The 25,001-nt window shown below is 35.4% G+C and overlaps 1 protein-coding gene across 19 annotated transcripts in view; it reads right to left on the reverse strand.

Moving 5' to 3' along the window:
* Nucleotides 1–25,001, reverse strand: part of BAZ2B (bromodomain adjacent to zinc finger domain 2B) — a 438,023-nt gene that overhangs the window by 133,812 nt on the left and 279,210 nt on the right. For all 19 annotated transcript variants that reach the window (XM_040476372.1, XM_040476370.1, XM_040476371.1 and 16 more), the window contains one exon: nt 7,466–7,609. In XM_040476372.1, coding sequence (XP_040332306.1) covers nt 7,466–7,607 — 142 coding nt within the window. In that variant the 5' untranslated portion in view covers nt 7,608–7,609. Of the gene's footprint in view, nt 1–7,465; nt 7,610–25,001 lie in introns of those variants that run through there.

Raw genomic sequence — 25,001 nt, forward strand, 5'->3', positions numbered from 1 at the left:
CAAGTTTTCCAAGCCCAGATGACTTCCACTGGTGGATTCTACCAAAAATTTAAGCAAGAAATAATACCAATTCGATACAAACTTTTCCCAAAAACAGGTTTTCAAGAAGGAGGAAGAGGTCAACTATGTAAACTCTGCCAAGAGGCTGAGATGAGAATAGAAAAGTAACAGGTACGGGTTGATGTGTACATAAGAGATGAGAAAAAGGAGAGAGCATATGCAACTTTGTCTTTTGAGGAATTTGCCTGTGAAGCAAGGCAGAAAATAGGGCAATGGCCAGAAGAATAGTTGAGATGAAAGGAAGGTTTTTGGTATGTGTTGTTGTTTTTTTTTTTTTTTTTTTTTTTTTTTTTTAGGATGGGAGATACTAACAGCATGCTTTTATATTGAGTGACATGATCCAATAAATACAGAAAAATTAATGATATTGTATAGAAGGAATGAAGTCCTTAAAAGTCTTTTAAACATCTTTTTAAAAAGCAATAGGTATTTGCTATTGTCTGTGATGCTTAAGAGCCATATCTTTTGAGTGAAGCATTTTTTCTATTTGGTTTAATTTACATTGTTGTATGGAATAACATATCAAAAGAAATTTGTAATAAGTACACATGAGCCATTAGATGTTCTGAAGAAAAAAACTGCTGAAATTGGTATCAAGTTCATCTATATATACATCAGGAGTTTATTACACTTCACAGGTTGAGAGATATAGCAGAGGGCCTATCACCAGATGAGCTGACGTGCATAGATAACTGGCTCATTTAACATTAGTTCTAACCTCCTTTCAGAGTACCTTCCTGTGATGCAGAAGCTGGGCAGCTTAAAACTACATTTACCAGTCTCTCTTGCAGCCAGGATGGATATAGTTTAGATTCTGCCAATCAGATATGTTTGAAAAGAATTAAAACCTGAGTTAATCTGGCACATTAGCAGCACATAATGTGTATCCTTGATGTGGGTGTACACCTAGGAGGCAACACAGAACAACCTTGGAGGCAGTTATGTCAGTGGTTCCCAAACACTGGATTGCAGCTGAGGTGGTATGATCCATGGAGACATTAGCTGGAACAGTGGTGTCCTGATTGACCCTTAAGCAGGCCAATTCAGTAGTAATGTCCTGAAATCATGCATGACGACGAGGGAACCAGCTCCTCAATAATTTCATAAGTACCCAATTCCCTATATTAAATCTCTTTCTGCTGAAAACAGCTTTAGTGTTATCATGAGCTGAACTGGCTGAAATATCAACCAACAACCCCAACCGGTGACCGTTTCAAAACCAAAAAGCCAATTCAGTCTATCACAACTGGTCTGCTATCTGATTACAAAGGACTCTTCAAAGTAATACTGAAGGAAAGGAAAATGAAATCCTTAAAAATGTATGTATAACCTTGAAGGTTAAAGAGGAGTTCTTAAACTAGGATAACCATAAATAAAAATATTGAGAAATCTGACTACATTAAAATTGGAAGTTCTATTAATCAAAAGACAATTTGGAATAAAAAAAGACACACCACAGACTGGGTAAAGATAGGTCCCACAAATATAACTAACAAAAGGACCAGCATCCAAAATATAAAATACTCCTAAATCTATAGGAAAAAGATACACAATCTGATGGAAAAATGTACCAAAGTCCTAAATAATCACTTCAAGAAAGAAGATCCAAAAGGCTAAAAACATAAAAAGGCACCTCAGTGAGACATTTCATATTCATCACTGACAAAAATCAAAAAGGCTGACAATGGGAAGTGCTAGCATGGATGACAAGCCTCAGGATTCTAATACACAGTTGGTGGGAAAAGAAATTAGTACTACTGGTAAAGTTGCAAGACATTTTCAGAAATGTATGCTTATATGCACTGGGATCCTTGTTAATTGGTCCTAGCATTGTAATTAGCAAAAGTTGGAAACAACTCAAATGTCCACCAACAGGAATATGGATGTATATTCTATTAAGTGCAACATGCAAAAAGATAACTGAGCCTTTTCTCTTTTAAAACTTATTCCTCCTCCACATTTCTCATTACCTCACTCCTGACCCAGTTACTCAAGTCATGTCCGGGCTTCTCTCTCTCTCTAAACATTGCCTTGCCAAATTTGAATAGTCATTATGTCCTCTATGTCCCTTCTTCTCTAACTCCTTAATTTGAGCCCATATAATTTCTCACCCAGATAAATATAACTAACTCCTAAAGGTCTTCTTTGCCTCTAGTCTCATTCCCACTGCAAACTGATGTTCAAATGTTGCTAAAGCTTTCATTTTCAAAGCCATGTGATGATAAAACCCTTCTACTTGGATGAAGTATGAATAAAAATAATGGTTATAATTTACTAGGCACCCACTGTATGTCAGGCATTATCTCATTTATCCCTATAAGGCTGCAAAATGGGTGATGTTATATCTATTCTATAGATGAGGCAACTAAAGCTTGAAAGGGGTAAAATGGGGCCCCTGGGTGGCTCAGTCAGATGAATGTCTACCTCTTGCTTTCAACTTGGGTTATGATTCCGGGTTCATGGGATCAAGCCCCACATCAGGCTCCCTGCTGAGCATGGAGCCTGCTTGATATTCTCATTCTCCCTCTCTCTGCCTCTCTCCTCCCTCACATATGTTCTCTCTCCTTAAAAAAAATAAAAACATAAGTTAATCACCCAAATTCACACAGTTAATAAGTGAACAAGCCAAGATTCAATTTCAAGTTATTTCAATTGCAAAATCTTTGCTTTTAATCATGACTCTGCCTAAATTCCTAAGCATCGCACATGAAGTTCTAAATGATCTGACAGTAGCCTATTCCCCAGCTTGACTTCCTGTTCCTCTTGCTTCCATTTCACCATGGTAGATATTGCCTATCCCTTACTAGTAACCTCTATTTTCTTCAGGAAAGCAGTATCCTCAGCTAAAAACTTGTTTTCCTGACCTTCCGGAAGCTGAGGTTATGATTCAGAGGAAAGAGATACAAGTGGAAATCTCTGGATGGGGTTTCTGGGAAAGCTCTTTAACAAGGGTCAAAGCAAGCTAGTATGCAATTTTTGCTGCACCCTCACCCCATCTTCTTCCTTCCTAGAAAATTACGCTGTACAGAAATCAGCTCTCTTACAGCCATGGGATATACATGTGAGCATGAAAGCCCCATACTCTAAAGACAGAATATAAAATTAGAAGCCCAAGTCTGTAATGGCATTACCCACTCCAGGACTGCCTTTCTATGGGCTTGCATGTTTAATTGCCATGTTTTCCTACTCACAGTTAAGCACTGTCATAACTGACATATACCCTAAGTTCAGGTATTTATTGGTCAACTTGCAATTTCCTCGATATATTATGATTTGGTACACTTCTGTAGAGGGAGGTGGCCTGCAAGTAAGACACATATATAAACCAGTCTTTAATTTCTAAAGGAAAAGTAATACTCTGGCTTAAGCCAGAGAATTTTTAAACCATTTATTTGTTTTGTGTATTCAGCGTTTTGATAAGCTTTTGTTTAAAGGTTCTACCCTTAAAAATGGGTTGAAATTCAGCAACTATTACTGAAATTTCTCAAAGTTTTATCTTTGTGTTAGGTCAATGACCACAAATCTCAAACAAATTTGATAAAGTTTAATTGTGGAACTATTCTCTTAGCTTTTACTCAGAGTCAATATGTGGAATAATCTGAATATCTGTGAAATTGGTATGTAGGTACTATTTGGTTTTTTTATACAAAAGTTCTGGTGACATATTCCACATACCACTCAGGGCTAGAAAAAAAGGTTTATTTTTCTTCTGAAGAACTGATATACTTACTAACAGTGGTTATGAGTCATGTAACACATTATGTATTCCTTTTATTCTTAGCGACTAGTTTGTAAGTTTTTTGGTCCAATATCAGTGGCTTTGTTTGGCTAACACCTTTTTACCTTTTAGAGCCTATTCTTTGATATTTTAGGTATTTTGTGTTTGCTTATTGTGCCAATACATTTATTGAAAACTGTCTCAAATTATTTTTTAGAAATAGGTAAGTTCTTTTATTAAAAATTATAACTTAAAGGAAAAAGAAATATTACTCTTCTGATATGACCAACAAAAACCCATATGCAGATACCCTTAGATTAATCAATCATTATTGCGATGTTGTTTTCTATCATAGTTACTGTAATAAAATTGAAGGTGTGTTTTGAGAGGCAATCCTCCCAGGTCTCTGCATATTATTGCTGGGTATGCAAAGAATGCAAAGCCTTGACCACTCTTTAAGCAGACCATTTCTCAGGATTGCATTTGCAAGGAGCAACCCTGAAGGATGAAGCAGCATCTTCTTCAAGACAGAGCAGGTTTGCTTCATTTAATATGAAAGCATTGGATTCCCCAAGTTTGGTATTCCTCAGCTGCAACACAAACACACTTATAAGATTTATAAGATTCAACTGGGCCATTGTGTTGCCTCTTTAGGACTTGGGAGGCATGGGGAGCCAAGGCCAACATGATACTCATGCTATTTGCTGCAAAAGAAATAAAATGCCTGACTCAGGAGTCTCATGTCTTCTGCCAGCATGCACAATAGGGACAGGCTAATTTGGAGGTGGGTTTAGTCCCAAACCCCAACAAGGTATTCACTCAAAAAAATTAGTTGATCATTCAAAGTTTGAAAGCAGGTTTGAATTACATCCTTTGTAACTCAGAGGAATTCCTACAGGTATACCATTAATGAAGATGATGGAGAAAGGCCAATTAAAATAACTGTTTAAATCAACAGAATGTCCTCAAAGGATCCATTAAAGAACTGGTGAGGTTTTGACATTTTAAAAATGAAAATGGTTTTGTTGTCGCTATACATCAAATAAATTGAGGAGATTCAAGTTGTTTAAGACAAAGAGTCTAGATTCATTAACATTCTATGATCTTGTTATAAATGAAGAGAATTATCAGAATGAATGGGCCAAAAACAATGAATCAAATAAGGGAAGATAGGAAAATATGATAAATAGAGCTATGCAGGACAACTGAGCATTCTCTTATGCAACCCATCAGTTGTAAGTTAATATAAGGCTTTACTTTAAACATAAACCACAACACTGTGAAAGCTAAAAACAAAAAAGCATTTTCTTAGAAACTGAAAAAACTCATGCTGCACATACTGAAAGTATGATATGTTAACAACTAATATATGTCTGAATAAACATAGAAGTAAAATATGCTTTCATTCAATATAAGCAACTCACCATAAAAATTCTACAACTTTCAAGTTGGTAAATAAATGATAAAAAATGATTTTTTTTTCTAGACAACAAAATTTCTGACGTAGAAAATGAAAAAAATTCATGCTGTATATACGGAAAGTATAATGTATTAATAACGAATATGTTTCTGAATAAATATAGAAATAAAATATGCCTTCATTCAACATAAGCAACTCAACATAAAAAGTCTATGACACTTTCAAGTTGGCAAATAAATGTAAAAAGTGAATTCTTTCCTAGATAAGGGAATTTCTGATGTAACTCTGCAACTCAGCATACCCCACCCCTTTTGCAACTCTCAACCAGCACTAACAAAAAATAGTGCCCAACATGTTGTAAGTGTCCAAAGTTATAAGCAATTTAAGTGTCACTAATTCAGAAAACGAAGTAAGAAATTGGTAACAGCAAAGTGTCCAGAAAACTCATAGCTCTGTACTCAAGAATTGAAACCTTCAACATTAAAAAAAAAAAAATCTCTGGGGCGCCTGGGTGGCTCAGTCGGTTAAGCATCCGACTTCGGCTCAGGTCATGATCTCGCAGTCTGTGAGTTCGAGCCCCGCGTCGGGCTCTGTGCTGGCAGCTCAGAGCCTGGAGCCTGTTTCGGATTCTGTGTCTCCCTCTCTCTCTGATCCTCCCCCGTTCATACTCTGTCAATCCCTGTCTCAAAAATAAATAAACATTAAAAAAAAAAATCTCTAGAAACACTATATAAAGACTAATACAAAGTAAGACAAGCAGATTGGAAGATACACTGAAATGAGCCGACAACAAAGGAAATAAGAAGAATTATAAAGCGCAGGAAAGAATAATTACAAAAGTACAACTGTGTACAATCATTTAGACAAACTAAGATAAAATGCCAATCACAGCATCACTATTTTTGAACACAGCATATTGTCAAAGGCATTCATCATTTTATATATAAGGGAAGTGTGCATGAAGTTGTGAACTGACTCAACCAAGACTGTACAGGATGCTGGATAGGGATTTCATTTATTATTATTTTTTTTATTTAAAAAAAAATTAACATTTATTTATTATTGAGAGATAGAGAGACACAGAGCATGAGCAGGGGAGGGGTAGAGAGAGGGGGAAACACACAATCCGAAGTAGGCTCCAGGCTCCGAGCTGTTAGCACAGAGCCCGACGCGGGGCTTGAACTCACAGACTGCGAGATCATGACCCAAGCCTAAGTCGGTCGCTCAACCAACTGAGCCACCCAGGTGCCCCTCATTTATTAGTTTTAAATAAAAGCCTATTTTATCTTACTTATTTTGTAATCCCTACGAAAATTCTAGAAAATTGTTCTGATAAATCAATGACAAAATGACATCCTTCTTATCATTCCATTGATTAAAAGAAATCAAAATAATTGAATAAATATATATTTGACAATTTACTAAGGTATTTTGTTAGCAAACATTCCATATTTATCCAAAATTATAAATCTAATTTTGAAAAAGATATCATTTAGTTCTTTGGCTTATAAACATAAGAAATAATCTATATGATAAAAAAAATATTTAACTTTAAAACCTTCCTAGTGATAAAGGAATGAGTTAACCCTTTAGCATTTTCTTTTAAAAAAAAAAAAAAAAAAAAAAAGGAGGTATTCTACCAAATCTGCGTTTGGGCAAAGAATGATTTCGGGCAGTAATTAAAAACACCTTCTATAAAATTAATTGAAATTTATGATATTTTCACTTCTGAAATCGAATTTTTATTATTGTCCTTTTAGCAGTCTGAACTTTGTTCATGTTTAAGAGAAACTTGTCATGCTGTTAATTTTTAGAATATTTTCCATCGAGTAGATGATCTCCTTTAGCACACATCATGAACTGGGGTAGTTGGGAGTTTGGTGAAAGATATTTCAAATAGCAGAAGCAAATTTAGAACAAAAGGTCCATGGCATTGGTACCTAATCTTACCACCAAGGACTCCTTTGTATTTCTTTCACCTCTTCATGGGTTTATTGCTTAAAAATATTTTGCATGTACTCATTTATTAATTGAAATGGTCAAATTAAGACAAGATGAAGAGAGCTTCTCATAAGCATGTAAAGCATGAAAGATCCAGCGTGACACCTCAGTGTGCTGGCAAAATCCAGGAAAAGCAGAAACCTACTTATTGTTCAACAGGTCAAGAGAGATGATGAAAACATTTTGCTCAGAGTTCAGTAAAACACTATGAATGCAAATTAATAAATGGAAGGTATCCTAAAACTGAGTCAATAAAGGGTATTCACCACATGGGTTGATTGTAGAGCTCAGGGAAGCAGCTCCCGTGGAAAGGCCGCCTTTTGAAACTGATGAAGCCACAGAAGGTACTGAAGATGAAGGTGTAGTAGAGGAGGCTGTTGAGGATGGTAACCGTTCTCCAGACTCCATGTCTATGAGAGGGAGAAAAACATCAATTCTCAGTATCTGATGGTGGCATTATTCAACGAACTAAACATATTTAAATAATTCAAACATTTAGGCATATTTTTTAAAATATGAAAGTGTTTCAACATACATGTTCTTCAGAAAGATAAAATATGGAATAAATAAAAACAAAATAAGTATAATTTAAAACACCAATTTATGAAATAAGTTTAATGTTTAGTATACCAAATCCTCTTTTAATAGACTTGCAGAATTTCCTTATAGCAAAAAAACATTAACAGTGGTTTGCATATATCTTCATACAAATGTGTTGCCACAATCTTAGAAAAATTAACATATTAACTTCTTATTCTTCCTAAATCACCTCATTGTCTATTCACTTACAACATAACACCCATATTATCTTTTTTTTTTTAAATTTTTTTTTAACGTTTTATTTATTTTTGAGACAGGGAGAGACAGAGCATGAACGTGGGAGGGTCAGAGAGAGGGAGACACAGAATCTGAAACAGGCTCCAGGCTCTGAGCTGTCAGCACAGAGCCCGACGCGGGGCTCGAACTCATGGACCGCGAGATCACGACATGAGCCGAAGTCGGCCGCCTAACTGACTGAGCCACCCAGGCGCCCCAACACCCATATTATCTTAACGAATCAAGAAAATAACACCAGATTTACTTTTTGTGTGTTTTTTTAAATTTTATTTTAGAGGGAGAGGAAGAGCATGCACTAGTGGGTGAGAAGGGCAGAGAGAGAGAGAGAGAGAGAGAGAGAGAGAGAGAGAGAGAGAGAATCCCAAGCAGGCTCCATACTCAGCATGGAGCCTGATGTGGGACTTGATCCGGAAACCCTGGGATCATGACCTGAGATGAAACCAAGAGTTGGATGCTCAACCAACCGAGCCACCCAAGTGCCCCCAAAATAACACCACATTTGAATGCGGTGTAACCCTGTCTTCCAAACCCAAGTCTTGAAAGTCTTAAACATCCAAGAATCTGACTTGGTAATCCCCAACAGAGCAAGCACTCCTCCCTCACCAAAAAGGTAAATCCATTTTACAGTTTTTAATCATGTCAAGTATGAACTACAATTAAAATGGCCTTAATATGACCCATTTATAATAACTGAGCCACTTATATGTATTTATATTTATTTGCTTAGCTATTTCAGGTGTAATCTTACATTGGTCTTACTGTAACAGTTAATGCTGATATTAAAAATTTAGAGTAGAAATGGGTGGAGTTAAAATAAGTCATAGGATATAATGTACAGCATGGTGACTGTTGTTAGTAACACTGTTTTGTTTGAAAGTTGCTAAGAAAGTAGATCTTAAAAGTTCTCATCACAAAAGAAATTTGTAACTGTGTGGTGATGAATGTTAAGTATGCTTATCATGATGATACTTTTGTAATACATACAAATATTATGCAATATATACAAATATTTGCAATACACACAAACTATCAAATCATTATGTTGTATATGTGAAACGAATATAAAATGTTGTATGTCAATTGTGTCCCAATATTTTTTTAAAAATATAGAATATTAAAATGGTTATTTTAATACTCTCTGCATACAGTGATCCTACAAGGAAGCAAGAAAATCATGACTTTCCCAACTGCTTTAATAAGTACACAATTTACAGGAAGAAACAAAATAAAGACACTGCTCACTTAAAACTGAATTTACAATCCACCACAAACTTTCACTATGGAAATAATCTAACCATAAAAAAGATTTCTGTATGGAATTCTACAGGCAATTCAAATAAAAAGAGTTTGTTTTAAAAATACTGTCCAATTAAAATAACGCAGAGTTAATGTTTAAATGTTGATTTAATCCATATGGTATCTAGAAGATTTTTCTCTTAAGATGGATACATATAGTAAAGATTATCATCTCTGGTTGACACATAGCATCATTAGTAACCAGTTCAATAAGTTTTCCAATCATACACAATTCAAAACCTTCTGTTCATATTCTGGTATTGCTGTTAATCACCTTATAGATGATAATGCCATAATGAGTATGTTCATATTCTTAAATAACTTCTCTTTCTTTTTTTCAGCATTCATCATGGAAAGTCGTAGCTGGTACCAATGGTTACATGAAACTAATGCTTACAGGGCAGGTTTTGGGTCATCAAGCAGTCACCAACAAACTTTGAAACATGAGGCTGGTCTGAGCCGAGGCCCCTACTGACATCTTTCACTACAAATTATTTTCACCAACAAGTCTCATTTTACTAAATGCAAAAAATATGAATCCTTTACCTAGAGTTTATAGAAAAAGGCTATTTAAAAAAAATTATAGCTGGTAACTTCACTGTGCCTAAATGCATTTAAAAAAATGGAAAGTTGTTTTTTTTTTAATTTGCTTTTGTACTATATAATTTGGTGATATAACATAGATAAGCACTTTAGCTGAGTATCTGGCATAAAAGAATTCAATAAATAATAGTTGTTAATTTTTTAGGATAATAAATTATAAGCTCTAGGTGTATTTCTTTCTGTTGCTGTAACTTGATTTGGGACTAAAGCAAGTAAAATCCAGAAAGTCAAACAAGCAGTCTCTACATATTGCTTATTGGAGATCATTTTTCCTGGAAATATTTATTAAAATTAAATATATACATATACTCGGATCTTACAATCTATTTTTGAGAATCTATTCTGTAGTAATAAAATACTAGTAGGTTCTTTATTATAACATAGTTTAAAAATAAAATTTAAACCTGGCAATAAGAAAGAGTGGAACTACAGCTGGTAGTTACAGGTCTTTAGAACTACTCAGAGAAGAAGCCTTAAAATACATGTGTACGGAGAGATACTAAAAGCAGTAGAAAGTCTGGAAAAAGCAGGATAGAGCAGAGAAAGCAGGAGAAAGTCTGAGGAGAAACAAGATATTGGCATAGTCTCCAAGTATCTGCTCCAAAGTTTTTACTAATTACAGATGGCAAAAAATTAACTTCACAGTGGAGAAACTATACAACTTGTAATAAAATATCATGTGCCCTCTGATGCCCTTAGAGGCACATACCACTTCTGTGGCATTCTTCCTGACAACACATAACCTCAGTCGAATCATGAGAAAACATCAGACAAACCAAAACTGACTAGTGTTCACCAAGTGTCCAGCTCATGAAAGTAAAGGAAAGACTAAAGAACAGCCAAAGGTTAAAGACTTAAAGCAGATACAATTAAATGTGATGTTGGATCCTAGGCTGAAATTTGGAACAGAAAAAGAACATTAATGGAAAAGCTAGTGAAATCCTTACAAAGTCTATAGTTCAGTTAATAGTGTTGTACCAGTGTTAATTTTCTGATTTTTATAATTTTGATAACTGTACTATGGTTATATAAATTATGAAAATTAGGGGGAAAATATATATGTGGGTAAAATATATACATGTGGGTAAAAAAATATATATGAATGCTCTGTATTTGTTTTTTAACTGTTTTTAAGTCTAAGATTATTTCTAAATGAAAAGCAAAGAAAAACAAAAAACAGTCTGGCACACAGTAGGCACTCAAAAAAATACATATGGGTTGGGGTTGAGGAATATAAATCTAAACACTGAAGAAATGAAGACACAGATTACATTGGGATTACAGCATTATGTCAACAAGACATTTGATAACAGACACTATTTGAGTTCAAAAACAGTATCTGGAGCTTATCAGCTGTGACCTTGTACCAATTATATAACTTCAGTGAACTTTCAATTCCCTCATGAGTAATATGATGACGATATAATTAGGATTAACTGAGATAATGCATGTAAAGTGCTGAATACCTACCATTTAATAATTATTAGCTATTGTTTTTAATAAGTGAATATCTGTGTATATAATTACCCATGTGTATATGCGGCAGTAAAAGAAACCTTAAGGTATTTTAGATTATTCATTTCAAGTAAATATTTCAGAGTCATATCTATTTTAAGGTTATATGTATGTTTAGCATGTTATTACATTTTTTAGCCAGATAAATTTTGTGTTAAGAATTAAAAAAGAATTTAAAATAAATGTCTTGCAATTATATAAGTATGAATGGTGAAGTGTTTTGCCTTAAAACTTTCAAAATAAAGTGGAACATAAATATATGTGAAAATGAATACATTCATTTTCAGTTGAAAAAATATAATTATGATTACACTAAATTGTTATTCATTATTTAAGCATATTACACAAAAATGGCAAAAACCCATCTCTTCAAATCATTTAAGAAAAATATATTCAGAGGCTCCTGGGGGCTCAGTGGGTTGAGTGTCCGACTCTTGATTTCGGCTTGGGTCATGATCCCAGGGTCCTGGGATTGAGCCCTGCCTCGGGCTCCATGCTTAGCATGAGCCTGTTTAAGATTCTCTCTCTCTCTCAACCTCTGCTCCCCTCCCCATGCTCTCTCTCTAAATAAAAAAATAATAATTTAAATAAAAGAAAAATATATTCATTAAAATAAAAATGGTTAGGGGCGCCTGGGTGGCGCAGTCGGTTGGGCGTCCGACTTCAGCCAGGTCACGATCTCGCGGTCCGTGAGTTCGAGCCCCGCATCAGGCTCTGGGCTGATGGCTCGGAGCCTGGAGCCTGTTTCACATTCTGTGTCTCCCTCTCTCTCTGCCCCTCCCCCGTTCATGCTCTGTCTCTCTCTGTCCCAAAAATAAATAAACGTTGAAAAAAAAAAAGTTTTAAAAAAATAAAATAAAAATGGTTAAGGTGTCCCAGAAGCACATATTTTCAGATTTCTGTTAGGGCCAGAGCATCCAGATCTGGCAATCCTATAACAGCCTCTCATTCTGACTCTATGTGTTAAGGATACCACCTTCATCTCAGGTTCAAACCACTACCAACAAACTTCTCTGTGACCAAAAACAGCCCAAATACCGTAAGATCAAAATGAAGGGGCTATATAATATGACTCTGCCATCGCACACACTCAGCTATGGAAGAATATCAATTAGTAGGTGCATCTTCTAGCTTAAGGCCATTTATGAATATACTTTTTAATGTACACCTTCAGAATTCTTTATTTGCAAAGTTAATAACCAAGGTAAGGTAAAGATTACTACAACTGAAAATTAACATAAAATACTACAGTAAACAATAAATTTGTTGATGTGAACAATGGAAGAAAAATGTGCAGAAGGTGATGAAGAGATTATAAAAGATTTGATGCATTACATATCTTTCCCATAGTCTAAAGCACTAGCTCTCAACCAGGAGTGACTTTATAATGCCCTCTTTGGCCACGAGGAAACATTTGGCAAAGTCTGGAGACACTTTTGATGGCCACATCTGAGAGCATGCTACTGACAGTGCAGAGATAGAGTCTAGGGATGTTGCTCAACTCCTACAACGCAAAGGACATCCCCTCCACAGAGAATTAGCTGGCCCAAAATGTTAGCAGTGCTAAGGCTGAGAAATCCTGATCTAAAGTATCAAAAATTGTATAACCTGGAATTCAATTAACTAAAACTTTCTGTGAAGTAGTAATTATACGTAATTGTTATAAGATGATTCAAGCTGATTTAAACATTATATTCAACTAGGTTTTGTGCCAAACTCTGGTCTGTATTTTACATTTTGTCCTAATTGTTTAAAACTGATAATGTAGGATATGTAGTTAACAGATATCAGAAAATTTGCTCATCCTAGATAACATGAATTTACTATATTTTATTAAGATGATATTTACTAGGGTGCCAGGGTGGTGGCTCAGGCAGTTAAATATCTGACTCTTGATTTCAGCTCAAGTCACAATCTCATGGTTGTGAGATCAAGCCCCGAGTCAGACTCCATGGTGATAGTGCAGAGCCTGCTTGGGATTCTCTTCCCCTCTCTCTGGCCCTCCCCACTTCTCTTTCTCTCTCAAAATAAATAAACTTAAAAAAAATGTGACATTTACCAGTAACAATTCTGAGAATAGACAAAAATCAGAATTACTACAAACAACTTCCTCCCTGAATGATGATTTTCTATACTTCAGAAAGATCCAATGATCGCTTGTTACTGATAATACTGTTCAAATTCAGGCATATCAAACTTCCCTTTTGTGTAATCTGAGTTTATGAACACTGACAGCTGCTAGGCATAAACCTGAACAGGTGCTAATAGGGAAGGGCAAGACATGTTGGCTAAGAAATGCAAACGTGATCAGCTGCCTCTTATTCCAGCTATGCGATTCTTTAGTACTGAAAGCATAGGGATAGAATAGACTGAATATTCAGATAGTAGACATAAAAACAGATGCAGGTTTTCTCCTGAGAGGTGTTCTGCCTTTATTGTTGCCAAAAACACCAAAAGTTCTCTGTGAGAACTCAAAACACGTAAGTAGATTTGGCGAAAGTTTACTTCTCAATGCATTATAAACTCGAGTGAAACAATCATCAATAGTATCAGGAGGAAGTCACTATGCTGCTTCTTTAGGTTTAGTAGAACCACTAACTGCAGATTTACACGTCCATCATTTTCTAAAAGTTTTGAAAAAGGATTTCATATAACTCTTTTATTTACTTATTTTTTTGAAAGAGAGAGAAAGAGACAGAGCACACGCACAAGTGGGAGAGAGGCAGAGGGAGACAGAATCCTAAGCAGGCTCCAAGCCCAGTGCAGAGCCTGACAGGGGCCTTGATCTCAGGACTGCGAGATCATGACCTGAGCCAAAATCAAGAGTCAGACACTCAAATGACTGAGCCATCCGGAAGCCCTTATAACTATTTCTTTATATAACTTCCAGGTAACTGAACACGTAGACAAATAATATTTCAAGATATTAAGTAGCAAAACAAAAACAAAGTCAAGAATACACAAACATTTTTCCGGTAAGAGATTTTGTGAAAGTGGAGATGAGGCAGAAACACCTTATTAGACCTCAAACATTCTCCAAACATAATATGGTTTGAAGGAAAATCATTCTATTTACAAAACTTTTATTTGCCTACATTTAAAAAAATAGTTCTTTTGAGTCATTAAGTATGTATATTGTGATTTAAAAAGTGAATACATAAAATGAATCAATTTCTTTTGCTGCTACACACATTTTAACTACCACTGTAAACAGTCAAACAGTTATATCCTCAAACAAAAGGGGGCTGGCAATCAGGTGCTCTGTGTCATAACCTGTGATCAGGGCAAGTCCCAGACACCCTAAAGACTAGTTTCCTTCCCTGAAAAATGATAGGTTTTAATAAACTAGCCCTCAAGTCCCTATCACAGTTTTATCAAATTGATTTAAAAAAAAAAACAAATCAAAACGTTCACATTGTGTTAAAATATTTAACAATTTAATTCCACTTTCTCCTTATCCTCCCTTTCACTGGCCTTGGTTCCATCTCCAAACGTGTGTCATGCTAAATTATAAATTTCTAAAATGTAAATTATAAATTTTTAAAGATTTGTTCATCTCTTGTACCTCAAGAGATTTGATAAGAAAATTATTCAAGAGTAAAGCACTGATTTTCATACTATTCAGTAAATATCTAATCAGAGTATCCTTTTCCATCCAAAGGATTAAGTGTTCCTTTGCAAGGAGTCGTCTGTGAGGAAGAGGTTATCCTAAGATATAAAAGAATATTGTAGAAGATTTGAATAAAATTTAACATGTATAGATCAGCTAAACTATACATAGAATATATGAATTTGAAAATTGACCAGAATTAGAAATTTCTGGGGTGCCTGGGTGGCTCAGCCAGTTAAGCATCGACTTCGGCTCAGACAAGTTCAAGCCCCATGTCAGGCTCTGTGCTGACAGCTCAGAGCCTCAATCCTGTTTCAGATTCTGTGTCTCCCTCTCTCTCTGCCCCTTCCCACTCCCGCTGTATCTCAATCTCCCTCAAAAATAAATAAACGTTAAAAAATTTTAAAACAAATTTCTAACAAGGGTACAAAAGTTGGAAGGATAAAAAGAGAGGCAAGATCTAGTTAATTGTTCCTTTCATCTACAAATGCAAGGCGTCCCAAAGTACAAGCAAAAGACCTAAAGCTTTGCTTACCTAGGAAATACAACTACATTAACTCAAATTTCTAAGATATTTCTGGAGAGTAACTGGGGATGATGAATAAGAGATTGAGAAAAATAAAGCAGGGTAACAAACAGAAGTATATCCACATACAAAGAAAGAAAGCCGCCAAGTACTACATGTCTGATGAAGTAGAATAAAAACTCCCTTTTAGTGGGGAAAAAGCAGAGCTAACCTAGCGGGAAAAACATACTTCTTAAAGAATAAAATGAGGTTCAGAGTTTGTGAATATCATGCTTTTGTTCTGGTGATCCTAACATTAGGTTTGTCTTTCTATATTATCACTCTCCTGTTCAAAATCTTCAGTTTATCCAAGAAATATATTCACACATATTAATTGTAAATGACTTTTAAGAGCAAAATATTCCATCAATTAGTAATTGTTAAATTATGCTACATCATTTTAATACAGTATTATACAGCTATTATAAAAGAATGAGGTAGATCTATACTAGATACTCTAATTAAATGAAAACAGTTAACTGGGAGGAATAGAAATAGAATGATCTCATGTGTGATGAAGAAAAAAGAGTATATTCTTATATGTGTATGCTCAAAATACTTCCAAAATATATGTAAGAAACTAGTAACTATTTACACCTAGGTAAAAGGACTAAGGAATTGGCATCTAGGATAGGTGAATTATTTTTCACCATATATCTTTTCTACCACCTGAATATTTTTTACTATGTGCTAGTATTAATGACAATTAATTTAATAGAAAAAAAAGATTTCTAAAGATTTGGTATTATTCAAAATTACCTTCCGATATGTTCTACAGTGAGTTCCAATTCGAGATAGTGGTGCATAAGGATCCTTAATCCACCTTCTCCCACAGACATACTAAGTCTACAGCTACCTATGAAACAATTTACTTTCAAAAAACACCTCAAGTCTGGCTGAGTAATGACTAGATATCAGGCAAACAAGAAAACCACATCAAAGCAGTTAAGAGGCTAGGACAGTCTTGCTATAAAATCCTACTCCCTGGCATAGAGACTCATCACCAGGAAGGAACTCAAAATCTAAGAAGTTCTCCATGAGGAGCAAAGGGCTCAAGCCCCACATTGGGCACCCCAACTTTTATGACACACACTTGAGAGATGAGCCCCAAAACAATGAACTCTGAAAAACAACAAGGTTTGCACCCCAAGACCTACAAGACTATAGTGATCCGAGAAACTGCTTTTAAGGGACTCATGCTCAGATTCACCCACCCCAGGACCCAACTCAGAGGCAGCCAATTGTGCCCAGACCTAATGTGAAGAAGGCTCACCTACTTAAATTAAAGCATCGGCAAGAGGGAGCAGCATCTAATTTCACACACACGTCCAGGAGCCTGCTGGAACGCTCCCCTGGGATGGAGAATAGAAGATGTCATCTTCACGCTTTCCTTTATGCTGTGCTCCAGACCATCAGTGCCTTTCAGAAGGAAGCTTTTACATACAATTAGTGCCCCAATTTTGAGGGCCACTGCCTAGGGAACGCCTCTTGATTGCCTAGCTATGGAGGCCAGGGGAGACTGTCTTCCTGGTCCCACAGACTGTAATCATCATATCCCTCTCTAGAACACCAATTTTTATGACTGCTTTCAAGGGGCACCTGTACATCACTCGGCTCTGCTGGCTAGTGGGGCTTACACTCATGGGTCCACAGGACTGTTACAAGCAGAGAAAGGTTCTTAACCAGCTACCATCTCCAGGTCACAGCAAGAGGCAACAGACCCACAGACTGATCTTTCTGTGAGGGGGTCTATTAGCTAATCATCATGAATTTGACTTGAGCGGCAAGCAGCTAATTAAACATACATTGAGGGGCTGTAATCTCTTCCAGATACCTTGGAGGGTGGGTGCTATCTTGGAGTTCATCATGTGTCACACTCCAGAGTGCTAGTGTCTCTTACAGAGGGACTTTACACGCATCTGGTATCCTGGTTTTTATGTCTGGTGCCTGGTTTTTCTAGCTGTCACCCAGGGAACACCCCTTGATTACCTGGCTCTGGTAGTACCTGAAAAGATGTTCAGTATCATTTATCATCAGGGTGATGCAAATTAAAACCACAATGAGATAACACCTCACACATGTAAAAATGGCTATTATCAGAAAGATAAGAAATAACAAGTATTGGCAAGGGTATGGAGAAAAAGGAACCCTTGTGCACAGTTGGTGGGAGTATAAATTGGTGCAGTTACTGTGGAAAACAGTGTGGAGGTTCCTCAAAAAATTAAAAATACAATGCCCATATGATCCAGTAATTATATTTCTGGGTATTTATCAAAAGAAAACAAAAACGCTAACTCAAAAAGATAATATGCAACTCCATGTTCATAGCAACATTATTTGCAATAGCCAAGATGGGGAAACAACCTCCAATTGATGTATGGATAAAGAAACTGTGGTATATGCATATAATCGAATATTATTCAGCCATAGAATAGAATGAAATTTTGCTATTTGTGATCATATGAATGCACTTCGAGGGCATTATGCTACATGAAGTAAGTCCCAAAGAGAAAAACAAATGCTGTAAGATCTTTCTCATGTGTATAAATCTAAAATAAAAGTTTAGAACTAAAAATAAAAGAAAATCAAGCTCATAGATACAGAGAACAGATTGGTGATTACCAGAGACTGTGGGGGGGGGGATTAAGAGAAAAAGGTGAACTGTTTCTGTCTTCTTTTGATTTAAATAACTTGAATTTAAAAATGTTCTGCAGAGTCTTAGGTATCTTTTAAGTGTCTTGGAATATGGCACAAAGAGGAAGGAGAGGTTATGGCTCTCACCCATATGCTACTGGCTTGTGTCAAAAGTCCTCTCATTTATTTTGTATATTGAGATTCCACATGAGATTTTGTTTGAAAAAAAGGATCCTATTGCCTTAAAAAATGTTTGCAAATCACTGGTCTAAAGGATATGTCTCATATCACTTCTTCACAACATGGCCATCTGTCCAATCCTATTTGTTGTGACTTTAAAATCTGAGTCCTCAACCGGAGGTAGGAGGCACTGTCATTCTTGTTTGGTCTTTAAATCCTAATTTCAAGCCACTGCATAATTTGTCCTCAGATTAGATCTCATTCCCCTATGAAGAATACCCACCTAATTTGCATCCCAAATACCCTGATTCTGGCAGGTTGACTCCATTCACCCATCTGGGGAAGTTGTAAGTGACATAGCTTATTATCTACCTACTATCTCCTTGTCAATATCCCTCTGGATACTCAGTCCTCTCTTTTCTATCTTCATTTGCTTAAAAGAGGAAATCAAAAAGAATAAGAACAAAATAAGGTAATTGTAGAATAGAATGCTTGGCTCAACTGACATTAATATTTAGTAACCTGTCCATTGGAGGTTAGGGGGAACTAAGTGATGGATTTACAACACTTTAATAAAACAATTTCTTCCTCCTAGAAATTTTAAAACTTAATGACTAATCCTTTCCTTCCTTCCTGTTAAAATGGAGGTGGACTTCCTTCATTCCCTTAAACTTATCATCACCTTTTTGCAGTTTTCAAGAACTTTGCTCAATTGATCTTTTCCTCTCTTTTCTATATCTCCCCTCTACTAGATTCTTCTCCATTACCTTCCATCTTTAAAAACAACAAAAACTCTCCTTTGACCACTCATCCCTATTTTGCCATCTCATATTTTATACTTTTTTCTTTTTTTTTTAATTCTTTTAACAATTATTTATCATTGAGAGACAGACACAGAGTTTGAGCAGGGAAGGGTCAGAGAGAGGGGGAGACACAGAATCTGAAGTAGGCTCCAGGCTCTGAGCTATCAGCACAGAGCCCGACGTGGGGCTCGAACCCACGAACTGTGAGATCATGACCTGAGCTCAAGTCAGTTGCCCAACCAACTGAGCCACCCAGGCACCCCTATACTCTCACTTTCAACCAAGACTATTTACAATGAAATTGTCTATATTTATGGCTTCCATTTTTTTTTTTTTTTACCTGCCCTTCATAACTTCACTCACACTAGTCTGGCCCATCATTAGTATGACTTGAGTGCTGGGATCCCGCTGCCAAAACAACACATGTAAGCTAAGCAAAATCTAATTAGGGGAGTCTGTGGCCCTGCAGAAAGAAAGACTATAAAAAGAATACAGAAATCAACCAGGAGATAAAGAGAATTTTATAGTAAAAGTTGACAGCAATCTGACTGGGGTAATGCAAAGAAATCGATGGAAAAATTTGGACAACAGTATCATTAAGGTTGGAGGCCAAGTCATGAGAGAAACCCTGTATGCAAAGCATGGAATTTATGTACCATACAGGGGGATGAGCATGTATGTATCTATCCTCCTGACACCCGAATGGAGTCCATCGCCTTGTCTTCTCAAGTTTACTTCCACCATAATCTGAAATCAATTTACGTTTTTCCATCTCCACAGTATCACCCTGATCCATGTCACTAATAATTTTCCTCTAGAAACAAACTTGTCCCAATACCCTAATCATTCCTGCTAAAATCCATTCTTCACAGAGTGTGGCACTTCCTTGCTTAAAGTATTCAATAACATTGCAGTTATATTTAAGATAAAGTATAAAATCATTGACAGGCTCCACAAAGTTCCTCCGTCTATCCCTTTAGCCTCATACATAGTATATGCTCAGTATTTTTTGGCTGAATGAGCTAAATATAAAACATGAGGAGAAATTACAGAGACGTTTTTCATAGTCACCACTGTTTTCTTTGACGTTCTTATTAAACTCTAATAAAACTTAGTTAAGTGAAAAACTAGTTTGAAGTGAAAAAAAATAGGATGAGGAAGATATTTAAATGCTGACCCTGTTATTACCCTTTTAAATTTTTGTTTATATATTTAGTAATCTGGAAAGGAATTAAAAATACATGCACCAAATTTTCAGTAAAAGAATTTTAGTGAAATCACTTAATTTTATTGTAGGCAAAATAAAATTGATAACAGATATATCGTAAAACACACCGTTCAAAAGGAATAGGTTCAAAGTTGTATAAACAACCAAAAGTACCGCAAATTAAAGATTGAAAAAACCACTGAAAAGAAACAGAGCAAAAAAATATAATAATAGTAATGAAGTGGTCATATTACATAACAAGTAAGTTACCTTAAGACTGAACATCAGGGTGGGAAAACTTGAGACAATGTATTAAATACATTTCTACTATTACTGACAGTATCATCACCACTTATAATCCTATTATAACTCCACCATCATCGTATTAGTTCTTGAGAGCCCAGTATTTACATTAGGCACTATGTTAATAAGTATTTTCTCTTTGGAGTACTCTCCAAATGTATTATTGTCATCATTAACAATAATTTTCAGATGAGGAAACACAGGCATAGAAAAATTAAGTAACGTGCCATTGACAAAGGTGTTAAGTGTCAGAGACAAAAGTCTGACCTCACTCTTGGTATTTAAGACATTTCATTATGATCTGAACTAATAAGGAACAGGTTAAGTTGTGGACACTATATTTTTTAACACTTTAAGAAATAAATGTGACAGAAAATAAATTTTATTTTAAAAATGAAAAAAAGTTTTAGGTCCAAAATAAGAAGACTAAAGAATGAAAATTGTAGTCTTAAAAACTACTGGTTTAGAAAAAGCATGTAAAGGCACCTGGCTGGCTCAGTCAGAAGAGCCTGTAAGTTTTGATCGTGGGGTTTTGAGTTCAAACATCATGTTGGGCATAGAGATTGCTAAAAAAAATACATTAGAAAAACCACTTAAAAGTAAGGAAAGAATGAAATAAAAAGTAAAAAAAAAGAGAATCTAAAAAAGTCTCTGATTCAGCCCTTTTCTTTTCCCTCCTAAATATCTATAAAACCCAGAAAAAGAAAATGTAATAGCATAAAAAAAATTAAGAGGGTTGATGACCTATCAAAATCTGGAAAGAATTTCTATACTGAAACAAAATAAAATGAAGAGACAAGTAAACTGAAATATTTAGTAAAGTATATACCACACAATCATTAAAAATCTTATTTTCTAATACTATTTAACACAAGAAAACATTCATGGGATAATGCTAAGTGAAAAGAGCAATATATATAACATAAAGTATGATCTAATTTTGTTTAAAAAAAGTACAGGGGTACTTGGTGGCTTAGTCGGTGAAGTGCATGACTCTTGATTTCAGCTCAGGTCATGATCTCACAGTTTGTGTGATTGAGTCCTATGTTGGGCTTCATGCTGACAGCACAGAGCCTGCTTAAGATTGTCTCTGTCCCTCTCTCTATGCCCCTCCCCTGCTCACATGTTCTCTCTCTCAAAAATAAATAAACTTTTAAAAAGTACAGATATGTAAGTATAAATAAAATTTAAAAGAATGAAAGGACATACACCAACATGTTAATAGTTATCTTGGAATGGTGGAATTTTGAGTGACTTCTACTTCTTTTAATCTTTTTAATCTCTTCCAATCTGTACATTAAAAGTTATTACATAAAAATTAAACACAGTCATTTGTTTTAAAGGGGTAGAAATACAGCTGACCCTTGAACAACACAGGTTTGAACTGCACAGGTTCCCTTATATGTGATTTTTTGGATACTGTACAGTATTATTATTTTTTTTAATGAGAGAGAAGAGAGGAAGATGAGTGGGGGAGGGGCTGTGAGAAGCAGGGACAAAGAATCTGAAGCAGGCTGTGAGCTGACAGCAGACAGCCTGATACGGGGCTTGAATTCATGAACCCTGAGATCATGACCTGAGCTGAAGTTGGACACCCAACCAACTGAGCCACCCAGATGATCCACAGAACAGTACTTTAAATGTATCTTCTCTTTCTTATGATTTTCTTGATAACATTTTCCTTTCTCTAGCTTACTTTACTATAAGGATAGAGTATACAATATATATACAAAATATGTGTTAAATGAGTATTCATGTTATTGGTAAGGCTTCTGGCCAAGAGTAGGCTATAAGCAGTTAAGTTCCTGGGGAATAAAAACTAATATACAGATTTTCAACTGCATAGGGGGGTGGGAGGTCCTAACTCCTCTATTGTTCAAGGGTCAAGTACAATCTTAAAATTAAAGTCTGGTATAGAAAAAATTCTTGATCAAGAATATAATAAGTAATTTTATAGATGCAAAATTTGTCCTTGAGGGTACTTTAGAGGACCTACAACCATTTGCCCTACCATGGTTCAAGAGATAAATTAGTCACAAACTCCACATTTCCAGTTACCATTAACCAAGAGTCCAAAATTACAAAGGATACTAAAAAAAAATTATTCCATAAAGAACCACATGTATTCTGAAAAGTGCTATATTACTGTTATTGGTTTAGACTACTTAAGTGTTCACTAACCCAAATGCAAGATTCTAGATCAAGTCATAAAACCAATTTCCTGTCAGCTATAGTATTCACTATTATAATAGTTTACTTAACCATAGACAAATTCTTATTTCTAGATGCCTATTACATAGCATAAATGAGCTGCTGATCATTGAACAAGTTATAATGAACATGCTTGAAACAAATGGAAAAACAGACTAAATGATGAAGTAGAAGATATAAAGAACCAATGGAAATTTTAAAATTATAAAATGCAATAACAAAATTTAAAAACTCACTGGATGGACTCAGCACTAGAATGCAGCTGATAGAGAAAAGAATTAATGAACTTCAAGACTGATCAACAGAAATTATCCAATCTGAACAACAGAGAGAATAACCATTAAAAACAAATAATGAAACCTCAGGGACATGTGGGATAGCAACAAAAGGTCTAAATAGTTGTGTCACCAGAGTCATGGGAAGAGAGGTAAGAAAATGTGGTGTTGAAAAATTACTTGGAAGAAATCATACGTGAAAACTTTCCACTATTGATAAAAGACATAACACTTTAGATTCAAGAGGTTGAGCAAACTTGAAACTGGATAAATTCAAAGAAAAATCAGGATTTAGATAGAAATGGACAATATTTCAACTAAGTATACCACTTTTGCCAAACAAATTCAAGTTTTAAGAATTCCCTCTTAGGAAAGTACCAGAAAAACACTGTTTTCCTGAAAGCTGAAATTTCTAATTATATTGTATTGTTTCTTTCCTATTCCTTCATTTTAGTCTGTGTCAAAAGCTTTGACTTCTTGGAAAGATATATTTTGCTTCTGATTACTATTTTACTATATTGCTAATTATTTTTTCCTAAATTTATCACAAAATTTTATTAATGCTAAGGTCCAACAGAATATAGCAAAACCCATGCTTTGATTCTTCATGTGAATACTGAATTATGGTTATGAATCTTTAATGAAAAAAATCTGGATTGGGGTACCTGGGTGGCTCAGTCAGTTAAGTTTCTGACTTCGGCTCAGGTCGTGATCTAGTGGTTCTTGAGTTTGAGCCCCACATTGAGCTCTGTGCTGACAGCTCAGAGCCTGGAGCCTGCTTCAGATTCTGTGTCTCCCTCTCTTTCTGCCCTTACCCCACTCATTGTCTGCCTCTCTCTCAAAAATAAATAAACAGTAAAAAACAAATTTAAAAAAACCTGGATCAACTCATACATAAAATATACACATAAAACATGTAAACTAATCATGTGTAATCTTGTTATACTTTTTAATACAAGACTTAGAGAATGGTCAACTAATTTATACAACATCTTATACTACACAAGTCCAAAACAGCAATAGAATCTGTCCAACATCCTGGGAGTTTACTAGCATGGGTGTGACTCATCTAACCTAAACCTAATGTTAGGATTATAGTCTTATTTGATATTAATTCCTGCAAGACTGAGAAGTTCAAAAATACAGCTTGAGGAATTTTTGTTTTTTGAGAGAGTACAAGTGGGGGAAAAGGGCAGAGGGAGAAAGAGAGAGAGAATCCCAAACAGGCTCCACGCTTAGCATGGAGCCTGATGTGGGGTTCAATTTCAGGACCTTGAGATTATAACCTGAGCTGAAATCAAGAGTCAGATGCTCAGCCAACTGAGCTACTCAGGTGCCCCTATACGTTGAGGAATTTTAAGTTAATATTGACAACCCTTGTCACAGAGTCTGTAACAAGACAAATGAAGCAATTCACATTTTTCACACTAAACAGTCATTTGGCTAGCCCAATGCTAACCTCTAGAGCTCTAATATGTATGCTTGATCAGATTTCACTTTCTGAGGTTTATGATAAATGAAGACAAGATCGGGAAAAAAACTGCACCTATAATATTGTCCTTCCTCAGTATGCATGAAAAGTTTTCAAAAAATAGCTTTTCCATAGCTTGTTATAATGATCTATAAAAACCCACAAGTTTGTAGGAATCTATTCATGGCCACTATTAAGTTTATACAATTTATATCTGTGTAATATGTCTTAGGGCCACATTAACCTTAAAATAATTTTAAAAACACCCTCACAAAAAATAAGCTTTGTCCTA

The sequence above is a fragment of the Herpailurus yagouaroundi genome, unplaced genomic scaffold, assembly GCF_014898765.1.
Source record: "Herpailurus yagouaroundi ecotype Mexico unplaced genomic scaffold, PumYag 140, whole genome shotgun sequence".
NCBI lineage: Eukaryota > Metazoa > Chordata > Mammalia > Carnivora > Felidae > Herpailurus > Herpailurus yagouaroundi.